General features: G+C 42.3%; 3 protein-coding genes across 3 annotated transcripts; 2 read left to right on the top strand and 1 right to left on the bottom strand.

Moving 5' to 3' along the window:
- Positions 1-225: 225 nt before the first annotated feature.
- Positions 226-3,153, top strand: tsfm (Ts translation elongation factor, mitochondrial). Its single transcript, XM_079579187.1, has 6 exons — positions 226-342; positions 758-910; positions 1,084-1,212; positions 1,299-1,421; positions 1,982-2,063; positions 2,662-3,153. The coding sequence occupies exons 1-6, from the start codon at positions 295-297 to the stop codon at positions 3,054-3,056; spliced, it is 930 nt and encodes a 309-aa protein (XP_079435313.1). The 5' UTR covers positions 226-294; the 3' UTR covers positions 3,057-3,153.
- Positions 3,154-4,236: 1,083 nt separating this feature from the next.
- On the top strand, positions 4,237-8,525 carry myl6 (myosin, light chain 6, alkali, smooth muscle and non-muscle). The gene is made up of 6 exons (XM_079579165.1): positions 4,237-4,283; positions 4,534-4,561; positions 6,142-6,285; positions 7,835-8,008; positions 8,080-8,157; positions 8,277-8,525. The coding sequence occupies exons 1-6, from the start codon at positions 4,281-4,283 to the stop codon at positions 8,303-8,305; spliced, it is 456 nt and encodes a 151-aa protein (XP_079435291.1). The 5' UTR covers positions 4,237-4,280; the 3' UTR covers positions 8,306-8,525.
- A 3,480-nt stretch (positions 8,526-12,005) lies between these two features.
- Positions 12,006-21,817, bottom strand: smarcc2 (SWI/SNF related BAF chromatin remodeling complex subunit C2). Its single transcript, XM_079578767.1, has 26 exons — positions 21,682-21,817; positions 20,294-20,413; positions 20,134-20,219; positions 19,509-19,590; positions 18,915-19,007; positions 18,212-18,281; positions 18,060-18,129; positions 17,896-17,971; positions 17,342-17,586; positions 16,976-17,100; positions 16,854-16,901; positions 16,721-16,758; positions 16,518-16,648; positions 16,348-16,419; positions 16,157-16,270; positions 15,902-16,055; positions 15,719-15,829; positions 15,578-15,640; positions 15,164-15,422; positions 13,935-14,096; positions 13,795-13,862; positions 13,601-13,715; positions 13,355-13,518; positions 13,131-13,265; positions 12,652-13,063; positions 12,006-12,574 (listed from the first exon to the last, which is right to left on the bottom strand). Exons 1-26 carry the CDS (start codon positions 21,790-21,792, stop codon positions 12,513-12,515), a joined length of 3,186 nt encoding a protein of 1,061 aa, XP_079434893.1. The 5' UTR covers positions 21,793-21,817; the 3' UTR covers positions 12,006-12,512.
- Positions 21,818-24,139: the final 2,322 nt, after the last annotated feature.

Raw genomic sequence — 24,139 nt, 5'->3', positions numbered from 1 at the left:
CCTAATCTGCATGCTGTGAAATACTGATATTGCTGTAAGATGTATTTGTGTATACGTGTGCTTTCATTATACACTAACACTTGCATTTCGGACTTTTTAAAGAAATATCTAACTTCACACGTCACATTATTGGACTTCTTAGTGGCTGCAGTGCCACTCCCGTACTCCAGGGGGCTCTTTTGTGTCACATCTGAGAAAGCATTAGTATTTTTGGTCCTCCTGGTCTGCCGTACTCAGCGTGGCTCAATGACATTTGAGCTTTCATAAGAAGCTCAGTTTTGCAGTTTAATCAACATGTCTTTGGGGTTTTTATTCAGATCTATCGCCAAAGGAGCGACCCGAGTGAGTGACACGCATGTGTGCGTCATGAGACGTTTAGACTCAAACTTCAGCCCGTGTTATGGTTTGCTAATCATGTTCAGCATTGTACTGTACCAAATATCCAAAGTTATATTGAAAGAAACCTGACTGTCTTGCACTGTAGTCTATAGTTTGAACAGTTCTGTTTGAGTGCTACCTGTGTGTAGTTGATATTAATTATTTTGTATTTTATATTGATTGACTGCAAGTAAAGATGTCCTTACTACCTTGTTGTAGTAATACAAGATACTGAAGGGTAGTAAAAGTTTTTTATTTGTATAATCTAGTTTGATGATGAAGTCACATGTGTTATCTCAGTCAGTCTTCACGTCCATTACTCTGTCCTGTCCCTGTCCTGTCCCTGTCCTGTCCCTGTCCCTGTCCCTGTCCTCCTCAGGTCCCCGCTGTTGGGCCGGTCCAGTCCTTGCACACAGGATGTCCCCTCTTCGCAGCAGAGAAAGCTCTTCTCATGAAACTACGCAAAAGCACTGGATACACTTTCACAAACTGCAAGAAGGCCCTGGAGAAGTTTGACAATGACGTAACACAGGTACGACATGGGCCGCTCTTGTCCATAAAGTCCATTCAGTGTGAGTATGTATTGTTTCTGTGAGTCTTGTCTATGTATATGTCTTTTTATACTATGGAGTCTGAATAAAGAATGATGATGATGATGTAAGTACCTTTGTAAGTACCTTTGTAAGTACCTTTGTTGTCTTTCAGGCAGAGACGTGGCTTCACGAACAGGCCAAGAAGGAAGGCTGGAGCAAAGCCAGCAAACTGGAGGGTCGAAAAGCCAAAGAGGGGCTCATCGGTCTGTTTGTGGGGGACACGGATGCAGTTATGGTTGAGGTAACCGTGGCCTGCTCTCAAACCCTCTTCACTTCTGTGCATTTAACTGTGGGAATCGTTTTTGAAATGTGCTTATTTTGCTGCAGGTCAATTGTGAAACTGACTTTGTGTCCCGTAATGAGAAGTTCCAGGAGTTGGTGAAGGCCGTGGCGTTTGCGACTTTAGCGCATCACAAAAATAAAACACAGAGCCAGACTGGATATGTCAAGGTGTGAAACTCTTGTTTGTACATTTATGCACACCATAGAGGCATGGCGAGGGAAGCTTCTTGCACCATTTTATCCTAAACTATGACAGAGAACATGATTTGACCCAAATTGAAAGTAGATCTTTGCTTTGCTTGATTTATTTCTGCCATTATTCAGAGTCAATATAATGCTGCCCCCTGCTGTTGCATTAAAGTATGGATTTTTTTTCATGGTTTTGTCAACTACATGTAAAATGAACTGTAAAATCTGTGCTGAATTGCCTGTGCATAACTTCAAATAACAAGAAGTGACTTCCTGTTTCGATCCAGCGCACCAAAATAAAAGCACACAGCTCATGTCATTGATTAGTTCAGCAGGCACTTGCTACATTACAAGAACATAGTTAAATCCACACATATTATTAAGTGTTTTGTTTGTTAATAGTTAGGCCGAAAGAAAGTTGAGCTAATGAATAAGATGGCACTTTTATTTTGGCGGGCTGTTCTGCACAGTCAATTATGGAGCTACTCAATACCAAACATAAGTTTAAACACAGACATACTTGTTGATCTGTTTTTCAGAGCCTTCTGGCTGGCGAGGACTTGAGCAAACTCACTCTGACTGAAGGAGTCACTCTCGCTGAGCATGTGGCTTTTGTAGTAGGTCAGTGAACTTGCGAGGTTGTTAAAGAGGGGGTGTTCTGCTTTTTTCAGTCCCACAGCACCAGTCTATATCACACTACAATGATGACAAACCTTCTGTTGGTCTGTAAATGCAGTAAATTAGAATAACTGCTTTGTATAAAATGTCTCTCTCAAAATGGCTGTAGTGAATGTCTTGAAATAGGCCTCTGTCTCTTTAAGAACCTCTGAGCCTTTAGACACGCCCCCTCCACACGCTGTCTGTGGCATCAGTGGGGAGGGGGTTCTGCTGAGGAGCAGTGGTTGGTTACTCGGCTGGTGACGAAAGCTCGGAGGCGTCTCCAGGAGGTGGGGGCGTTCCTAGGAGGACTCAGGCAAACCTATCCCTAAAATGGCCGCCATCAGAGTTTTTACAGATTACTCAAAAATACATGAATGTGCCAAGGCAACACTTCAGGCATGTTTTTAATGAGGGAGTGACATAATAACATGATGTAAAGCTTGAAAAAGTCAATTTTACATAATACCCCCCCTTTAAAATGTTCCACTGTCATAGAATATTAAGGTTTTCAGATAATACGTCAAACCTTTTACATTCATCTCCATTCTTTTCCCCGCAGGTCGTCTTGGTGAGAACATGTTGGTGAAGCGCGCCGTCACCCTGGGCGTCCCCGCAGACTGGCACATCGGCGCCTATGTCCACGGCTCTGTCCCGGGGCAGGCTGAGGTGCTGATGGGGCGCTACGGTGCTCTGGTCGTGTACCAGGGAGGACCTTCAGGAGAGAACGGGGCTTTGGGCCGAAAACTTGGGCAGCACATTGTTGGCGAAGCGCCTGTCAGTTTGGGCAACATGGATGACCTGCCATGTGGAGAGAGCGAGACCAGACTCCTGCCCCAGACTTTTTTGGGCGACCCGAGCCGAACTGTGGCAGAGTTTCTCAGAGGGCAACAGGCGCGGGTGTTGGACTTTGTGAGGTTTCGGTGTGGAGAGAGTCTTAGGGAAGAAGGACAATGATAAATGCGTTATAATGAAAGTCACATCATGAATTGCAGCCACTGTATGGGTCAATAAAATTAATGTTAAAGTCACAATAAATAATATTTTCCTGTTAGTACAGTAATTCTGTTTGCAGTTTGTGTACTCATTCATATTATTGTGTCATTTCCTTTATCATATTTTAATGTAATAACACCCCTGAAGCCTAAATTCTATGATTTCTGCTTGTTTATTTGCCATGACATAAAGTAATTATAAATATTGTAGCTTGTATACTCATTGTGCTGTGTCATCTGAATATAATTTACATGTGACCACCTCAGAAAGTCGCAAAAATGTGTTTATGTGTTACGGTCGTGATAAATTGATTAGGTTATATTTGATTTGCTGTTTTTTCCTCTAAACACACAGGGTTGGAAACAGGCCACACAATATTCTAACAGAGACACTCAATACTGCACATTTTATGCAAAGAGTGTGGCTAGAATTCTCTATCAATATCTCTCTTGTTTTCCCTATACCAGGGGTGTCCAAACTTTTTTCATGGGGGGCCGCATACTGAAGCGTACACAGGGTGAAGGGCCATAGATCGGTGGTTAGTGCCGCAAAACCTTTGACTAGCAGAGGTTTAAATTGCGCCCACACCTTTATTTCTGCTCAAACCCTTCATGCAGCTCTGTCTCACAGTAAAAGGTTCGTTATTTGGTTAGAATTGTGTAGAATTATTACATTTCAAATAAAAAGGACCATCTCTGATGATGTGTCCCGATTCAGCAAGAAGGCAGAGGGCCACCAAAAATTGGTCTGAGGGCCGCATTTGGCCCCCGGGCCGCACTTTGGACGGACTTGGCAAAGTTGGAAAAAGTGGGGCATTATCTAAATGGATGGATGGGGAGGACAAACCCGAGCCCAATTCATCTTGTAATGTGATACACTTGGCCTGGTGAGTTGATAAATAATAAGAAAGGAAGTACTACACCCTAAGGCAAAGGCGTGTGCGTGTGTGTGTGTGTGTGTGTGCGTGTGTGTGTGTGCGTGTGTGTGTGTGCGTGTGCGCGTGTACCTCCACTTACACACCCAGACACTGAAAAATACCTGAAATGCTTTGGGCCGAATGCTTCCCTCTGATTGGTCGACCCAGAACTAACAGCGCGTGACGTCACCAGGGATGTGCTAAAGCCTGTCCTGCCGCTCTGAGCCCGTAATCCGCGTTTATATCGCACAAAAAACGACACTACGGCCATGGTGAGTCAACTATCATCACAAACATATATCTGAATTAAGCCATGTTCCTGTGGCGTCCGTGCGTGCCCTTTGATCGACAGATAATGATTGAAAACGCGCATCGGTATTTGGCCTGTGCGTTCATTCAGGCCAGCTGTTAGCAATGAAGCCAAGCTATGACGATGGAAACATATAAACAAATGTTAATGATTGTTTTATTTTCTCCTTTTATTCCCCCCATCCCACATTCTCCCCCCTCTCCTCTGAGCAGACTGACTTCACAGAGGACCAGATCATGGGTAAGTGCAGCCAAACCTTTATTTCTTTGATATCAAATAGAAATAATAGAGTAAATGCATAAAAAGAGATTCTTTAGCTCATGTAAATGTGTTGTAGCTTGGCTGGTTTTTGCACATGATGGATTCCTGCAGGTAAAGATCATATTGTTGAGTGATGAGTTGCTAAACCAAACATGCATTTTGTTTGACTACTAGCACTGCCCAATGTGTGACATATTCCTCATGCTGTGGCCTGGTCCTGCTCTTTGTTCATTGTTCTGATGCATGAGAATGTGTAATATGCAAAATGATTTCACTTGAACCTAATCCAGAGAGTTCCTCTTACTTCACTCGGTCTAGTTGCATGTGTAGCCCTTTATTTGAATAATGTGGATCTATATTCAGTTGTTTAAAGCATATACATAGCAAGTGTGAGCTCTGTCATTGTATAACTCTCTATTGTGCCCTCTGTGTTCTCATGATGTGATTTATTTGGAATTCACATGAAAATGGATGTAAAATTAGCTCTCGGACAATATTCAACCTCCCAAACGACTAACAAAAGAGTGTATCATTGCAACATGAAATGGGTCATTCATTGATAAAAAAACAAACCAGCGTGGCTTCCCCCAGGGACTCGCTCTTCTCTAATGTCTTATCAGGTGTCAGACTTGCTTGGCCTGAATTAAAGGTGCCAAAGGGCTGTAGCACACACTATGCCAGAGCACATAACCGGTTCTAGCACTATCATGTCCCTGCGCTCTCAGATGTTCCCATTCACTCCTGCAGTTTCAGCCTGGAAGGTCCTGTATGCTCCGAATACCAAAACAATGCTACTGTCCAATCCATCTCAGTAATTCATACAGCTGGACATTTCATCATTCAGACGGCTGACAGATTGTCCACTTGCAGAGCAGAATGAGCCACACTTTGGGTTGCCAGATCGGAAGTGAATCTCCACACAGTCCCAGAACCTGTCCCCAGTCAAGTCCTAATTGGCACCAGTGCAAACCTACAGTGGCTAAAGTTCAGTGACCTAAGTCTGAAGGTGCTTAGCTTTGAAATGAGGATAGTGAAGCTCGAGCCTGTGTCTTCATCTTTAGCCTAAGGCAGCCCGAGTCAAGGCTTTTGGGCTTAGCTTTTTGCTTTTAAGAGCTAATTGAAGACAAGCACATTGGTGCTTCCCACAAAATAGGTTAGTGCTGCCTGACACGATTGCCTTGTACAGTATTGACCTATATATCCCAATATGGAACGGCCTGATCCATAAATATATGTCCATGATTTATTCAAGCACAACATGAAAAGAATGGGTATCTTTGTTCAATACTTGCTGCTGTACTGACTGACTCGCTATCAAAAACAAATCCTGTCTCTGAATGAACAAGAATAGTGACAAACCATTGAGACATGTGTTAAAGGTTCATGTAGTTTTTCAGTAACATTAACACATTTGTTGCTGTAGCTTTTAGTTTTATTGTCAGCTCTGTGTTTGAGGCATATCGGTTTGTTGTCTTTTTACATTATTTTATTCCTTAATTAACAATAAGATTGTAGGCGTTAACACTAAAGTCTGGTTATGCGTTTCTTTGCTCCTACAGAATTCAGGGAGGCGTTCCAGCTGTTCGACCGCACTGGAGAGGGAAAGATCTGCTACAGTCAGGCCGGAGACGTGATGAGGGCCCTGGGACAGAACCCCATCAACGCTGAGGTCCTCAAGGTCCTGGGGAACCCTAAGTTGGAGGGTGCGTCATAGATGATTGCTGTTGCTAAATTGTAGTTAATATCAAAAGTGTGTAAACGTTTAAAATTGTGAAAGGTAAACTGCTAAACAATCATTAGCTCTACTTCCTGAAAGGTGTGAAATGTACTTCTAAACCCATGAGGATGCTTGAGACGTGTTAGGAAAGTAACCGTTTGGACATCTAATCGAAATAGAAAAAAAGAAGTGGAAAAGGGGCAATGAGACAATGCACAAGTGACATTAGTCAAAAAAAAAGAAGCGATGTCATAGTATGTGCCATGGATGTTTTCTTAGGAAGGTTCTAATCCACAGAGATGTTGCTAATCTGTAAGCTTTATTCTTCATGCTTCAGTGTCACCTACAATTTACATCTGCTTCCTGGTCAGTGTCGTTCAAGGACAAGGATTAAACCCTTGACCCCAAGACAGTTCAAAACTGTATTGACCACTGTATAGGCCGGATCGCCATGACGACACGCTCCCTTGTGATAACAAGCTGGTTGGTAAATAAAAAACATGGCTTCAATAATAATTCTATGATTATTGCAGATTACATAATAGTGCGTATTATGTAATCGATGGAAAATGGAAGCAAATTGTCATGGCACAGGAATCCTTAAAGGGGCTAGATGCAAGTTAGTCATTTTATGCTCACTACTGCCACCTCAGGTCTTATGCGTAACTGCAGCTTCTATATTAAGCTCGTGCATGACGGCACTTTGGACCCGGATTAATACCTTTTTGAGTGACAGTGCAGGATTTCAGAGGCAGTTGTGGTGAACAGGCTCATTCTACACATTAGGACATGGCTGGAACATGTAGGGGCAGGAAAATACTTAGTTTTAACATTTTTAAACTCTGTATACTCCCTTTTAAAGGAGCTATCCTTGATTTTTTAAATGTTCTGTTATTGGAATAAAAATTGTTTTGTGCTTTAGTCTATGGTAAAAGCACACATTTATACAAAAACATACTGATTTTAGAGCGTTTTAAACAGTCATAAAATGTCAGGCTAGTCGGCATATTTTACATTGAAGTGACAGTTTTCCTCCCTGAAAGTTGTGAAACCTGGTTTAAACTCAGTCCCTGTGACGAATTTTGATGTTGTAAATGCATAAGGAAAGTTTGAGATGAGTTTGGACCCGAAAATAGCAACTTGAAATTTGAGTGACCCTGTTTCTTTGTATATATACAATATACATATAGGTATAGCTCCTTTAAGTCAATAATTCGGAAAAGAGAAGAAATTGTCCAAGGTCAATCAATGAAAATCAATGACAGATAAAAATCATTGAAAGATGTAATCGTGGAGCCTAGTTTTAGGAAACACATATTTGTTATGAAGCTGATGCTTTACATGAATTACTGCTATCAGGCATCCTTTGAGATATAAAAACATCTTTTTACTCCTCATTCATTTGAGCTCTCAGCATCACATATATTAAATGTTTTTTAAATCTTTTGACTTCACTTGCCACTTGAACATAATCTGTTTCCCTAGAATAAAAGATTATAATAATTCTGACTTTTGCATGGCTTAACTTGTCGCAGAAATGAACCACAAGTTGCTGGACTTTGAACAGTTCCTGCCAATGCTCCAGGCCATCGCCAAAAACAAGGACCAGGGCACGTTTGAGGACATTGTGGAGGGGCTCCGAGTGTTCGACAAAGAGGGCAACGGGACGGTCATGGGCGCAGAGCTACGGCACGTCCTCACCACTCTGGGTAAACACTCACATATACATATCAACACAACTACAGTGCTTTTGACCAAACAAGTCATGTGCCATTTTCAGGAGAGAAAATGTCAGAGGAAGAAGTTGAGACACTTTTAGCTGGTCACGAAGACGCAAATGGATGTATAAACTATGAAGGTACAGCATTTAACCATTCTTACAATAACTTGTGTCAATGTTTGTTTGTTTTACCAGTTTTAGGCTCAGCAAGGATAGAATTTGACTCTTTTGGTAACAAAGTTCTCCTCCCTTCGCAGAGCTGGTGCGGATGGTCATGAGCGGTTGAACACTGGACACTCGCACCTCAAGCTTTAAACCTCTTCTCTTTTGTTGTTGTTTTGTCCTGTGTTACTTTGGTTGCTTCTTTAGTTGCTCTTATTTTCAGCTCATGTGCCTTTTCGGTCCAACGTCAATCTCCTCTTGTTTCCTTTGTTAGTTCCTCCTGTTGGTGACATTGTTGTGGAATATGGAAAATGTGAACTCAGTATTGAATAAAATGCAATCTTTTTACCACACAAATGTTTTACCTTATTCATTTATTATATTCTTTCAGTTAGAAAAATTATATACTATATATATACTTAAAGGTGCATTGTGCAACTTTTTATGTGAGGAAAAAGTGGCTATTTGTGTGTATTTGACCTTGTCGTGACCCAGCGGCTGTATGAGTGACGCCTTTACTTTCCATCACAGTGGTCTCTAGGACGCTCCAGGATCAATTGTTTGGAAGGTTTTCACTGCTGACGGAGCCTCTCACCAGAAAACGGACAAAACAATTCATCCTTGAGCTTTTTAGAGACCGCCATGATTTGAATGTAAAGGTACCATGTTAACCACTCATACCTCTGGGTCACTACAAGGTCAAATACGCACAAATATCAACTGTTTTCCCCCCGCATAAAAAGCTGCATAATGCACCTTTAAGCTCAATCAACGTTTATGTTTTCTGTAACACTTTGGTACCATTATGAGTATTTGAAAAAAAAAAAGTATTGTTCAGGTATCTGTAACGAAAACAAAGTATTGTTAAAGTACTGGTAACGATATCCAGCCCTACTAGTGATCAGTAGGTAACGGTAAGATAACTTCATCTTACTAGGCCCCACACACTGTAATACACACAAATATAAATAAATAAATAGTTCGAGTGGGATTATGATGATTGTTTATGTAAATCCTGTCAACGCAAATAACTCTTGCATAGAAGTTTAAAAAAAAAAATTGCATCATGAAAACTTAAATAACGAGAAAAAGGAAGATAAACCATGAATCACAAAAAGATAAAAAAAAAAAAACAGCTTGTAAAAGAGGAAACTCAAACAAGAGGCAGAAAACCTGTATAAAAAATTAAATTACTGTGGAACGTTAGAAAGAAAATTATTATAGAGCAAAATTAAATGAGAACAAATATTACAAAGGCAACATGGGGGGGAAAATGTATGTTATTAAAACTCCAAAATATCAAACCCAAATTATTTTGTCAAAGATAATCTTGTAAGAAGTAAATCTGTAGATAATGCATCCAGATCAGCCGCCAATGTAAAAGAAACCTGGTCCTTTGGGTTTGTCTTCATCAGGTCTTTTGAGAAGGCGTAACAAAGTGGTCTCTGAATATCTGCTGTGAATAACCAGGCCAACACATCGACTCCTTCAGCACGGTTTTATTTTCCCCATGATTTCTTAATTAAAACCTTTTTTTTGCAGTTGCCGTCTTGCCGATACAAACTGCCAGGACGATTTATTGAGGAAAACCAATTCACTAGCTGTTCATAACGCAATGACTGCTACCTTCAGCAAAGTGGAAAAACATACAGGAACTGAACAGACATTTAGTTCATATCACAAAATCCACAGAGTACGATTAAAATAAGTCGGCTCGTAGTTTTGGCTTGAGCCCCAATACTGGATACTGTAAAAGTTTCGATATTTTCATGACGCTTCTTTGCCATTTACCAAACAAAGCATTTTTTTTTCCTTCATGATCTGTATGTTGGACAGTTAAAACACACGAATCAGGTAAAACACTAGGGCCACCGTGGCGCCGCTGGGTGCTCATAATGTTTTGCTTGATTGCTGCAATGGCACTGGAAACAAAAGTCGAATGGAAATACACACGGCTTACACATATCGATGGCATGCTCACGGTCATCAATCGCACAACAGAGTAAATACAAGCTACAAATGTAACAAGATAACCATGTAAAAAAATAATAATATAAAATGGACATTAAAGTATGTATAAAAAACGTGAGGATACTGTCGGCATGATAAGGACACGAACCTTCATTGTCAGCGGAATAAGGTGCTAGCTCCCTTTAAGTGAACAAGTCCTCCCAACATAAAAACGCGCACCCAAAAATGCTAATCCTACCCCCGCCCCCCCCATAACACTGTATTCAAAACAAAGTGTATATAAAAAACATTTGGTCGAGCGATGAACATTATTTCAACATGAATAAATACATCGTGATTGATCTGACAAACTACATTCCATTCGGCAAAGTCCATTATTACTGTGAAGTGCTGCCAAACAAGAGAGAATTGTTACGAGGAGTGGCAACCGGGCCTGCGCTCTCAGCTGGTGGACATGTAGGATGACTTTAGGGGAAAAGGGAACAGGCCACATTTTACATACTGATATGTTCTTACCTGCAGTGTTAATTTTGACAACATATTTTAGTTTAGTTTTAGTCTTAGTCTTTTGACGAAAATGTAATTCGATTTTAGTCTAGTTTTAGTCCAAAAAAATATCTTCAATTTTAGTCTAGTTATGGTCGACTAAAATTGCAAGTAAATTTAATCGACTAAATTTAAGACGAATTTAGTGGACTTTGCATTGATAATATTAATTATAATTATGTTTAATCTTATTCCTCTGCTTCATGGAGCTGCTCCACATGAACAAAGCTCAGAGCTGATCCTTTAACAGAGAATTTACATCTTTCAGACGCTCAATAGAAGTTTGGATGATTTTAGTCTCTCCCTTTCATTTTTATTTAGTCTTATTTTAGTCGACTCAAATATCTGGACATTTTAGTCATAGTTTTAGTCTCATGAGAAAGTTTTAATTTAGTTTTAGTCCAATTTTAGTCGTCAAAAATAACACTTTGACTAAAATTAAGACTAAATATTTTAGTCGACGAAATTAACACTGCTTACCTGAGCTTAGACGAGTTGATGTGTACCTGTTTGGTCTTTGCATGTGCACTCAGTCACGCAAAAAGATCAAAGATGTTGTTGTTAGCCTCGCCTCCTCTCCTCTATGGGGCCAAACGGGGGGGAAGTTAGAAGCTCTTCCATGTTTTCCCTGTTTAAATACGGTTACGTGAGCGTTTACACGATCCAAGTACAGTCACACAAAATTAATCATGTCGATTTTCTAAGCGGATAAAAAGCGGAACTATATTGCAAGGCGTAATAACACCGTAGGATCACTTTGACGTCTGCGCAGTAATATCTTCAGGTGTTATTTCGCCTTACAATATAGTTCTCCTTATGCTTAATTTTGTGTAACTATACTTGGATCATCTAACTACTCACGTAACCATGTTTAAATAGGGTAAACGTGGAAGAGCTTGGTCGTTTCTAACTTCTCCCCCGTTGGGCCCCATAGAAGAGAGGAGGAGAGGCTAAATGCTAGCAACATATTTGGTCTTTTTGCGTGACTGAGCCAACGCGTATAGACCAGACAGTTACGGATCAACTCGTCTAAGCTCAGGTAAGAACATATCTCAGTGTGGAAAAACGGTGGCCTGTACCTGTAAGTGTAAAACTTTAGTCCAACCATAGTGTATACTGAATGTTTCAGACCGTCGGACATCAGCAGCTGAGAACCGCAGCTTCAGAGGATGCCACCCTTATACACTGTCAATACCTTCACATCCTTCCCATCACACACTGCAGGTCAGCAACGACAGATCCAAACCACTTTAGCTCAGAGTTACAGTACTTTCTTCAAACTGCATTCGTGCCGACTTTGAGTCAGCTTCTTTTTTTTAAGTGTCTTCATTCACCGCTTTAGACATGCGACTGTCCCTGACCCTGTGGAGCCACCGCTGTCCCATGTAACTTCGCAAAGAGGGGTAAGGGGGTCGACCAATCTTAAGTTTTTAAGACAACATTATGATAAGTGCTTTAGTTCAGATTCAACGATATTTCAAGCTTTTTTCCCCCCCCCAATGAGACGACGTAAACGTATTAAAAGTGCATATAACCTACATGTTGCGTACCTTCTGGAAATTGGCAAAAACAGACTTTTTTTTGTTTCGTTTCAGCATACGGATAAAAACAAAGATCAGCAACCCGCTCAATAGCTTATTCAAAAACAATATTGAGGGAAATGTTTCTCAAATCCAAAAACATTACAATTGTACCGTCATTTGTCCTTATGGAGTGGAACAGCTTTTTTTTTTTTTCTTTAATTTGTAACATCTTCGTTCGGAGGGTTCAGGCAGGAGTCAAAGTGGTAAAAGTTATTCAGATTTCTGTTGTTCTCACTGTGGGGGTGGGACTGGCGCTGAGGGGTGCGTCTCAGTGGGATGCGGCCCGTGATGCTCTGGAAAAGATGGAAAAGTAAAGTCCGGATCAGAGTTGTTGTACATTATATATTGTTTCTACACTTGTGTGGCTCACCGTGGTGTGTGGGCATGGATCCAGAGCTGGGATGGTTGGCTGGGGGGTGTCCGGGTGGGCAGGGGGAGTTGGTGTGCGCTCCCGGAGGGACGTTAGCCTCTGGGCCGGTCCCAGAGGAGGCAGAGGGCGCTGGGCTGGGGGCGGGCGGAGGTGCTGGTGTAGAGCTGGACGAGGAGGGGGTGGTCGTCTGCTGCGGCTGCTGTGGCTGCTGCTGCGGCTGCTGCTGCTGCTGTCCCACGACGGCGGAGGGCCCCGAGGGTGGGTGGGGGCCGTGGGGGGTACTGCTCTGGCTGTGCTGCTGGTGCTGGATCTGCTGGAAGTGCTGCTGTCGCGCTCTCATCTCAGCGTACTTCAGCTGCTCCATGTGGAAGGACTGCCGGTCGGCCAGGAGCTGCTGCCGCTGGTACTCCAACTGTTCACAGAGAGGTTTATGACGGCGACACATTCACATTTATGCACTCATGAACATCTTCACTCACGGCTTCTCTCTCTCGGTCCATGATGGTTTCCAGTTCTTCAAAGTGACGCAGTTTAATCTCCAGTTTCTTCATCTGAGTCTCCACCAGCAGAGCCACCAGAGACTTGATCTTTCTCTCCTCCACTGCCGCGAGGTGCTAAATAGAGCACGAGAAAGGGAAAGATTAAGAAAAATGGGGTAAAAAAAAAGCAAACAAACAGTGATTTGAGAGCAATAATACTGTACTTTAGCTTTAACAGCAGCAGCGGCCAGAGCGGAGGCGGCGGCCGTGGCCAGGTTTCCCTCTCCCACGTCTCGCTCCACCTTCGTCTTCCTCTCTCCGTCACTCTCGCCTTCTCTCTGAGCCTCCTCCGGCGCTTCCTTTCCTTCCTTCTCTTTCTCTCCCTCACCTTCAGAAAACAGACCACAATTTCACCACTGTATCAACACAAGTATAAACGTGTAGAATCAAAATACTGGGACCCATCATACCCTCAGCCTCCGTCTTCTCAGTCTCTCTCTCTCCTTCAGCTTCTTTTCTTTCCTCCTCTTTTTTCCCGTTCTCAGTCTGTTTCTCCTCTTCCTCGTTTCCACCATCTTTGTTTTCCTGCGGAGTCACCCCAAGGCAATCGTTCTTTTAACAGTAGATTCATAACAAATCAGTCCAGAAAAGTCAACACTAGTACCTTGGACTCTTGGACTTTCTTTTCTTCACTTGACTGAGTCTCACTTTTACTTTCCTCGTTGCTCTCCTCTGAAAGACAAGCCCGTGCGTGCCGTTAAATAATGTTACATTTATGGTACGCAGCAGATTTGAGTGTCGTACCAGGCCTCTCTCCCTCCTCCAGCGCGGTGCCTGCGATGCCGCTGCCCTCCAGCCCGTACAGAGGGTCTTGTCGGCCGCTGACCCGCGCCGCCTCCTCCACCCTCCGCACATGGGCCTCCACCAGAGCGGCAGGCACCTCCTCCTTCATGCGCGAAAACTCCTCTGCATGTTCACACAATAAACACAGGGTCAATACTCACATACTCACCTTTGGTTTTACACCAGCCGAAGAACATGAACAAATCTGTAATTTATTCGTCAAAGTTATTGTCTGCTTATTGGACCTTGTTTGTTCATGGATGGTTTGAAAAACTTAAATTTAGGAGCTTAAAACTGACATGTGGAGCTTAAAAACATTATTTTGGTGCCTAAGCATTTATATTTGACGTTTTGTAATTTGATATTAAGTCTCGGTATTATTAAAGTAACAACAGGTGAAAAACAGGGCTATAGCTTGAGAAGCACTTGCCTGGGGCTCCTCCTGCTGGCAGCTGTAGGAAAAACTAACACTTTCTGTTTTGAGCTTCAGCATGCAAACCACACAATTGAAGCGGAGAACGGCTCGGAACTGATATAATGTTGTTTTATGGTTAGTTTTGGGTTTTGACACTGACGCAATTGCAACCAGGAAGTACAGAACGAAGCACTGACACTGTAGAAGAAGAAACAGCTAAATTAACCAGGATTAACCGAGGATTAAACCAAACTATGTGAATGTAGTGGAATACATCCCCGGGTTTGTCTTTGATGAGGGAACAGTGTTATAACATGGCTTAAAGCTCAAAAAAGATCGATTTTTACATGTCCACTTTGATAATTGTTCCCACTTCAAGTGATAATGTAGACAAAATTTTGCAAATATTTGAGATTGTTCATAGCTTCTGATATCCTTGATACATTACATACATAATACATTCTTGCTCTATCCTCCAGATTGTAGGTGGGTTGCTCCTGCGACATTAAATTTCCCTCCCAGGAAAAATAAAGTTTACCTTACCTTAACTTTGACAAAACACTTTGTGATAATCAGTTACAATAGGATTTGAGTTCTCTGTTTTTAAATCAAGTTTGATCTCACAGTGCACAAACATGTCCAGGAGCATTTGACACTTGAGAAAAGAATGATGGAGGTAAATAAATGTGAGGTTTTATACATAGGAAGACCCATGCAGACATTTTCTTCCTTGCAAAGGACTTTCATCTTTACTAGGATGAGCAGAGCGTCTTACCCAGGGCGGATTTGGCAGCGGCGGACGCCACCCGGGGATCGACCACAGAGGCGAGGAAAGCGACGGTGCTCATGACGGGGTTTCCAGCCTGGCTGAAGGGGACAGGCTGAAAGGCCAGGGGGCCCAGGGCGGTGGCTGCCTCCTCCAGGTACGGGTCCTCGATGGGCAGCCGCAGGAAGTGAAGGATGCACTCGTCCTGAGTCCTGCTGCCCACGTGCTCCGACACCTTGTTCCAGTCGTCTTTGTACATCTCCAGACCCTGAGAAAACGTAATGTAAGCTGTCATTTCTTGGTTCATCTACAGCCAACTTCAATTCCTAGAGAAAACCTCTTTACAACCAATATTTGAAATGCGTATTTGCCCTTTCTTAGTAATTAGGAAAGTTAGGAAAATTACAATTAAAGCTTATTTACCTCCAGTAACAGCAATGTTTCCTGTTCTGTCCACTCCCTCATTGAGCTGGCAGCGCTCTTGCTCTGAAACCACACGCAAAACATTTGCACATTTTCTTGACAAAACTATTTGCAAACCCTTTTCTCATCTCGCTCTCAAACCTTTGTGGAGATGCTTTTCTTGCTGTACATGTCGGTCCTGAGCCCAAAGTTCTGCAGATCGGTCGGTTTGTCCTTGACTTTATCAGGGAAAGAGATGATCGGCGCTGGAGTCTGGAGAAAACGCCCCGGTTCAGTACCGCAGAATGTTTATGTTTCATACTCTGCTGGGATTAAGTGTTGTACCTGTGCTGGTTTGGGCTGGAGGGGCACCAGGCTGGAGGGCGTGTCTGCCAGGACGTGGAAGTGCGACGTGGGGGGTGGGCCCATTGGAGTGGGGCGGCTCTCGGACTCCACCTGGTAGTTAATCAGGCCCCATTGCTCCAGGAAGGCGTGGACCCTGAGGAGAACATGAAAGCTTAGGTATAAGTCTCCAAGGGGTACAGTGAGATAATGTACACTCTGGGACTTTTGGGACTTGATTCAAACAACAAACTTTACCTCATGATGGCGCACACGTCCCCGGCCAGGTTTCTGCGACAGGCCGTGGATGTCAAATACTCCTGAGGGTTGAGCCGGTACGTGTCAATCATGAAGTTTCTATACGCCAGGTAACTATCAAAGGATTACAAGGGAATATATTTACTTTCCACATATATCTTAAACTCATTTATCACTGTAACATCACTTACATTTCAGGGGTTTTGGATTTGTTCTTCCCGTTAAAGAACTCCGGGAGGGCTCGACGCTCAATCGCATGGACACTGGGAAAACATAAGCACACAAAGTTTCCAGACGGATATGGTTTGGCTGTGTGTCGAAGGAGGCAGAGCGAATACTGAGGAAGGTATTTAGTCTTCACCTGTTGTAGTCGAACCATGCGGCGTAGCTGGGGATGATGATGTGATGAGTTTGTTCGGTCACATTGTCTTCGTGGAGATCAGAGGCTTTCACCGGTTCACCCTTTACGCTGGGAGAACCCTCCTCTTCCTCCTGAACGACAGTCACAGAGTCAAAATAACATACAGTCTAAAATTTCAATGTGAGACTCAGTGTGGTCAATACCTTTCCTGTTGTTTCCATGGACTCATCTTCTTGTTCATCTGGGGGAGTGAAATTTGAGAGTAGAATAAGCATCACACTTTATGAATGAATAAAACCAATGTAAAATAAATTTGTAAACTGTAAAAAATCTGACCGTTGTCTCCTTTTACTGGTGTTGAATCCAAGTCCTTTTTGGTGTTATCTTAACAGAAGAAACGAAATGAATGTAGGTACAATGTTTCCACTCCTGTTTGTATTCTGAGAAATAAGACTGACTTGTTTTGACAGGATTTCCTTCGTCAGACGCTGCGAGCGGTGACGCCTCGTCCGCATCTTTAGACAGATCCTCCGGCTCCTCCTCCCTTTGGCCTCGTTTGGACTTTGTGTAAGGAGTTGTTGGTCTGTTAATAAAAGGAAATTAAATGATGCAAGTTTTTTTATGTATGATGTATTGTTCACAAACAATTTCTGCGTAGCCAAAAAAAATCATATATTTTTTTGTATTTAACGATGTCTTTTGAAGAACATTTTTTCCGATTCGAGTACTGAGAATGCGATCCGATTAGCAGGTTTCCTAATGCCTTTCAACTGTCTGGTTAAGCTACGAGCCTCCCGTGCCCCGCCTGGAAACGTCGCACTGACCCTTTTTTGGTGTTCTTCTTCTTGCTCTCCTGCGGGGGCGGCGTGGGGGAGGGAGACGGCGAGCGTTTCCTCTTCTTGGTGCTGCCGGGTTTCTTGTCCCTCCTCTCGTCCGGAGTGGTAACTTCGTCCGTCAGCGTTTTGGCAGAAATCCTCTTCCTTTTGGGACAGGCCTCTCCCACCTCGTAGTCCTCCTCGTTCATCCACTCGTTGTACTGGTCCAGGTCTAGGATCCACTTGGCGTGGACCTAGAACAGACATGATGACTGTGAACAACAGCTGCATAGTGCAAATGTAATTGTAATGTCATTTTTTCTATATAATCGTGTGATGTTAAGATGCAAAACTATATGATTTAAACCGAATTATTTTTTAATACATTTTATTAAATGAAGCTGGTCAGATGCTATGGATTATGCATTCTATTCTATGTTGATGCTACAATGTGTTTTAAGCCACTCACGCATCTTTGGGCAATCTTTGAATCTCCCAAACTCCATTAAAACTCCCAAAAAGCTCCTGCTGAGGTCCTACGTATCCAGTCAAGACTCTCTTACCTTCCTGGGCTTCTCTGCGCTGGGAGCATCCTCCACTGCCGCCTCAACTTCACTGGCAGCGATCCAGGTGTCATAACTATGTAATAAAATACATATATGGGTGACGAATTTGACAGAAAAAACTTAATTGTTCAAAAGTAGCGTATCTCTTCCATGGAGCTCACCTGTCGGGGTAATATCCCCAGTGAAGCAGGACTTGTTTGTCTCTCTTCATGACAGGACGCACCCACTCCTCTGGAAACACAAAATCATTTCAAGTTAATGAACAATCCAGACAATAACTTTGAACAAGTCAAATTTCATTTCATCATCTCACCGTCCTCGAGGCTGCCGGGGATCGGAACGACAATGTGAGAGCTTCCCGTCTTCTCCTCAGTCACTGAACCCTGTGGGAATAGAGTTCACAAATTGTTGGAAATCAATGTAATAAATGCAACAAATACATTCTGCACTACTAAATGTGTTAATCAGACCAACTCATTTTTCAATATTCTGGACTATAAGTCGCACTTTTTTTCCATAGTTTGGCTGGGGGTGCGACTTATACTCTGGTGCGACTTATACATCAACATTATACATCCTGTTTGTTATTTTCTAACTGACAGCCACTAGAGGGCGCTTTAGGCTTGCGCACCAGTATCTGCTACTCCTGTACCACTGAAGATTTAAAAACAGTAATCAACCAGCAGAAAGAAAGTTTTTGGAGCGAGCGAGAAACTTGTGAGGGACTGGCAAAAAGCCGAGGTTACTCTTACTCCAATGAAGAAAACAGAAAAAAGCTAATCGCGGGCTAAAAGCAAGACGGCTGCAGCTAGAGGAACAAGTTTGCAAATGAGAGCTTCCATGCCCAGGTAGTTGCCAAGGCTGGTGCGACTTACACTCCAGAGTGACTTACAGTCCGGAAAATACGGTACTGTATATTTTGTAATATTGCTTCCAACTTCTTGGGCCTCTTGCACAAATGTAGTTTTAAAGTTAAACAGAACACACCACACATAAACGATCAAGAAGTGCCAGACCTGATGTCTTTTGATGATGTCCTTCAGTTTTCCGAGCAGCTTGGGTTCAATGTCAGAGCTCAGGTAGATAACAGGTCTGGACAGGCAGTTGTTCTGGAAAGTAGACACATTCATCTTTAATAGTGCTCACCTTGGAAAAAGTACGGTATGAATTAACTAGTAGCAGCAAAGGTTAAAGGTGCATTATGCAACTTTTTATGTGGAAAAAGAGTTGATATTTGTGCTTATTTGACCTTGTAGTGACTCCGAGGCCTGTGTGAGTGGTCAGCATGACGCCTTTACTTTCCATGACAGCGGCCCATAAGACGCTACAGGATCAAATGTTTGGAAGGTTTTCACTGATGGACTCTCTCACGAGAAAACCTACAAAACAATGGATCCCGGAGCGTTGTAGAGGCCACTGTGATGGAAAGTAAAGGGGCCATGCTGACCACTCATACAGCCACTGGGTCACTACAAGGTCAAAGATGCAGAAATATCAACTTTTATTTGTGCATAAAAAGTTGCATAATGCACCTTTAACAACAATCAAATTCAGTTGTTATTTACTTTTATACATAGTAAAGAAAAACATTGATGTCATCTTTTCCTCACCTGAACTAGTGACTTCTCGATGGTCATGAACATCTCCACATTTCGGTCCATTCTTGAAGGATTTTGGAAGTCAAACCTGCGCCTACCAGACAATTAGACTGGAGTTACACATGAAACGGCTACACAAGTAAAGCACCAGACAGGGAACAAACCACATCATAAAAGAAAAACAATTCAACTTAATCATACAACCTGGGACATTACAGGATTTCTATGATTACTTTGAGTTCTACTGGAAATACTTGCAAAGCTTTGAATTTAAGGAATTTATCAACCGATTAATTTATCTGTCCTCTATCCTTTATCATGAAAGACCGAATATTAAATATAAAACTATTTTTAAATGAGGACACATTCACCAAACTTGTTCTGATTCAGTCAAACTATGTTTTCACAGCAGTATACAGAATCAGCATTGCACCCTCTGCTGGCCTGTTGTATAACTACATTTCAAAACATCTGAAGTTTGAGGGATATTTTCAAGACCAAGGCTAAGGTGTTTTAAAGTAGTTGACTGCCGCCATCTTTACTATATACAATCGCTAAAAATGCACTACTATCCCGTGCTTTAACTCTTTAAAAAAAATGTATTTTGTGCTGTAAAGCAGTTGGAAAGAAGCCTTACCATCCTTGGTCACTCTTGAACTTGTAGGCAGCTGCGAGGATTTGACACAGAGCCCCTCCAGACTTGAAATCCAGAAAACACTTCATCTGCAGAGACCAAACACAATTGAGTCATTTGCGCCGCGTGATGCATACGAACCGCACAGGTGCAGCAGGCTCACCGGTAACTTGGTGAGTGGGGGGTTGCTGACGTGGCGCCCGAAGACCTCCTCCTGAAACTGCAGCAGCTGGACCACCAGACTGGACAGGGACTTGTTGGTGGGGGGCTCGGCCTGAATGTACTGGGGACAAGACATTGTGCAGGGGTCAGTCAAGGTCAAGGACAGACGGCACAAAGTTTATTTTCTAACTGATGTCTGCACAGATCTAGTCCCAGATACTTGTCTAACTTGCTCCTTTCATGAGTCCCTATAGCCCAGCAGAAGTCTGAGTTAGTTGTTTCCCAGGTTTGGGGGAAACGGGTAAAACACCAGCAGCCATTTATGCAACTAAGTGCTGGAACCTATTGCCAGATGAGCGTAAATGTGTTGCTTTAAAAACGCAGAAAACATAATCATTTAATAATACTGCTTTCAATGATTTTATTTCAAGGTCAAAGTGTAATTATTAGTACTGGCTGGTAAAATGTGTTTGCAGAAGGGAACACAACAGTCGAAAAGCATCCAATAAACACACCAACTTAAAGTACCAGATGCATTCCATAATTCCATTTTGCAATTATTAACCCGTTATATGTATATTAAAAAAAAGTTTTCCGATTTACGACAACTTCCTGATCAACTTTGCTCATGCTTGTTCAATGATCATAAACTAAAAGCGAATCAAATCAAATTCTAGATGATGATCAAACTAATTATCACATTTATTTTTGAGTTTTTTCCCAAAATTTAAATGACTAAAAATGCCTTCTTTTATGTGAATCCTTGGGCAAGCGAGGTGTGATGATTTTCTTTTTTGGGAACCCCCCCCCCCCAAGCATTTACCATTGACAAATCCATGCAGCCAGTCTAGTATGAAGCTTTATAACCAATCAATCAAAATAATATACGTCATCTATATTGCATTGCGTCTTTATTATAACATTTCCACCACTATTACACCGTATTCGTATCATTTCCACTGCGAGCCCCCAAAAAAACCAGCGGTACATCAGTGCGCACGGGCCATGTTCCCACTTCCCAGTCTGCGATGCGCGCCACAGAGGCACAACATCTGGATCTCAGCAGCCGCCGCTAGCCCAGGGAGCTAACCTCGGCTAGCGTCGGCTTTCGTGGCAAACATCACCCCCTTGCGCCCCGTCTTTTCCTTTCATTACATGCTATTTGAACCCGAGTGTGTCAGTTTTAAAGGCAGGCGTTGGTATTCCCGCGGCTCGCGTCGGCGCCTCTCAGCGCGCAGCATCCTTTTGTGAGAGAAACAGCTGGATGATGGGAGCAACACCCTCCTCCTCTTCTTTGTCACTGCCGCTGCCCTGTCTCCCCGAGCCGGCCTGTCTCCACCCAAAATGCACGCTGTCGGGGGGCGCGGGTGCCAAACATGCGCTCTGTACCTTTTTGTAGTTCTTGCCCAGCCACACGCGGACATTATCGAACTGGGAGACGGTGTCAGAAGCCTCGAAATATTTCACATTGGGGCCGCCGTCTTTCTTCCGCACCGCCATCTTTGCTGCTGCAGACGCCGTTCAGGTCGCCCGCCGCCCCGTGGACAAACAGCGTCATTGCAGGTGTGTTCCCGGAGCTGCACCGGTGCGGGGCTGTCGATAGAGGGCGCTGTGTGCAAAGGACTTTTGGCCATAGATGGAATATAAACAGTGAGCGCATTAAAGGCCCTGTACCTGTTATTTTTGCTCTCCTGGGATGAGTAGAAGCACATTTTATCGCTTTCACAGAAACAACTCGTTCACAATTGATAAAAATGCTTTATAGTTAAGACAGGGATGGGGGTGGGTCAATAATAATAATAATAATAATAATAATAATAATAATAATAATAATAATAATAATAATAATAATATATACACAATAACAAGCCGATTGCACTGAAAATAAGTTAAATCAATGTATCACTAATTTTGCTTTTGGCCATATTGTCAGAGAAAAGATAAGATAAGATAATCCTTTATTGATCTCACAATGGAGAAATTCACTTGTTACAGTCGGCGTTCAAGAAGATCACTCAGAGTGTGCAAAAACAGATGTGCAAACAGTTAAATAGTATAAAAACGAGGTTTCTTATGTACAATAAGTAAAGCAAAAATCTTAGGGGGCAGAAATATAACAATAGGGGAATAATAATAAATAAAAATAGGATAAAAAATGAGAACAGGTTATATAAGTAGAATATCAGGGTGTAAAGTTACAGTCCTAGCTACAACTCCAGCATTTATCGTCTGGCTGCAGTCACCATTTTGAAAAATATAACCCTAGCGAAATAGGAAGGAATTTATTTGTGTAGCGCCTTTCACAGACACGGTAAATTGTAAAATACTCAAACAAAATGACGCTTTGTAAGCTTAGGTCGACACGGAGAAGCTTGGCCCCCCATCATGGGACTAGAAAGACAATCAGCCCGCACTAAGGCAAATAATATGTATATTGTTACAAATTTCAATGTAACATAGGCTGTGATATTTGTCCTTGAGTTCTTGTTTGGTTACTTTTCTCTAAATTTAAATGGGTTTTATTATGTAAACTCAGAAAAGGTCGATCAAAACATCTTTTAAACAAGGAGCTGAAAGTTTCACTGCCCTTTTCACCTTATTCCGCCCCGGCCACTTTTGTCTCTTTTTGCTTTGTCTCGGCACTGTGTTGTACTGGCACTTTCGATAGAGCGCGAAGCCCGTTCATTTAAACGGAGAACGAGGGAAAATATTCTCCGCTCAAATCTGATGTTTAGTCGATTGATTTGTGTAAAATGTCCGATGTTCATTTGCACCGACATGTCGACACTGCACCGTTTCTCTGCGCGGCCTGAAAACGGCTTTGTGTTCGTGTAGTGACTGATTTTATGTGGACTTCTCCAGTCCCATGTTAACTGATAGGAGAAAAGGGGCGGGCGCAATTCATGGCGCCGCCCACGCAAACCTCCGGAATAAGCCACCGGATATACAGTCCATATATATAAGTCCAATTGTTTTGATTTGCCTTTTTTTTAGTTTAATAGGCTGTCTTATAACAGTGATTTTGGAGTGTTTATAGATAAAATAAACATTCATTTTACCTTTTTTTGTTTTCTTTCCCGAAAGCATCCTATATCAGTGAATTGACTGAAATGTGTGAAATGTATGATGGTGATTTGTAATCATGTGACATGGGATGAATGTATGAAATATTCTAATAATACGTAAATACTTGTTTTGATACATTGATCTGTCAAGCATAGTCTATTTGGCTTTGTACAGGCTAATATTATTAGTTACAGTATGTCCAGAAAATGTAAGGGGAAAATGCAGCTGTATGGTACACTTATTTCCTCCTCTGATAATGACATTTAAAAAGTGTTAGAAATGAAAGTACAGGAACAGTGTGAAGGTGGACAGTTCTCATTTGCGTGACCTTTTTAACTGCTCAGCTTAAATTAGCCCTGTTATATATGAGATGGCTTTGTAATTTACATATGAATCCAGAGCTAATTTGTTCAACTCTGGACACATTTAATTGAATTAACATTTGTTATATGTGATCGAGTTAAGCATTTGTAGATTATTATTATTATTGTTATGATGATGCATGTGGACTTGATCCTATTCAGGGTTTAATCCCGGTCCAGTGGTTTGGAGTCTGCTTAGTCCTGGTCTCTCCCTATAATTCCCAGTAAACATGGGCTATAAAAACACGGCGGTCCGTCCCCCTGAGACCACTATGACTCGTACGCTATATGGTGTGGGAGTTTATTGATTATTTTAATTCACCTATTTGTGAGTCTGTGATCCTCGCTGCTCTGCGCTTCATGGGAGGACTGCTAATGGTTTGAGCCGTCCACTCTCTCCTCTCAGCCCCTCTCTGCTT

Source organism: Gobius niger, assembly GCF_951799975.1.
Source record: "Gobius niger genome assembly, chromosome: 20".
NCBI classification, from domain to species: domain Eukaryota; kingdom Metazoa; phylum Chordata; class Actinopteri; order Gobiiformes; family Gobiidae; genus Gobius; species Gobius niger.
Note: the sequence above shows the minus strand (reverse complement) of the source record. Positions and strands in the feature narration are given on the sequence as shown.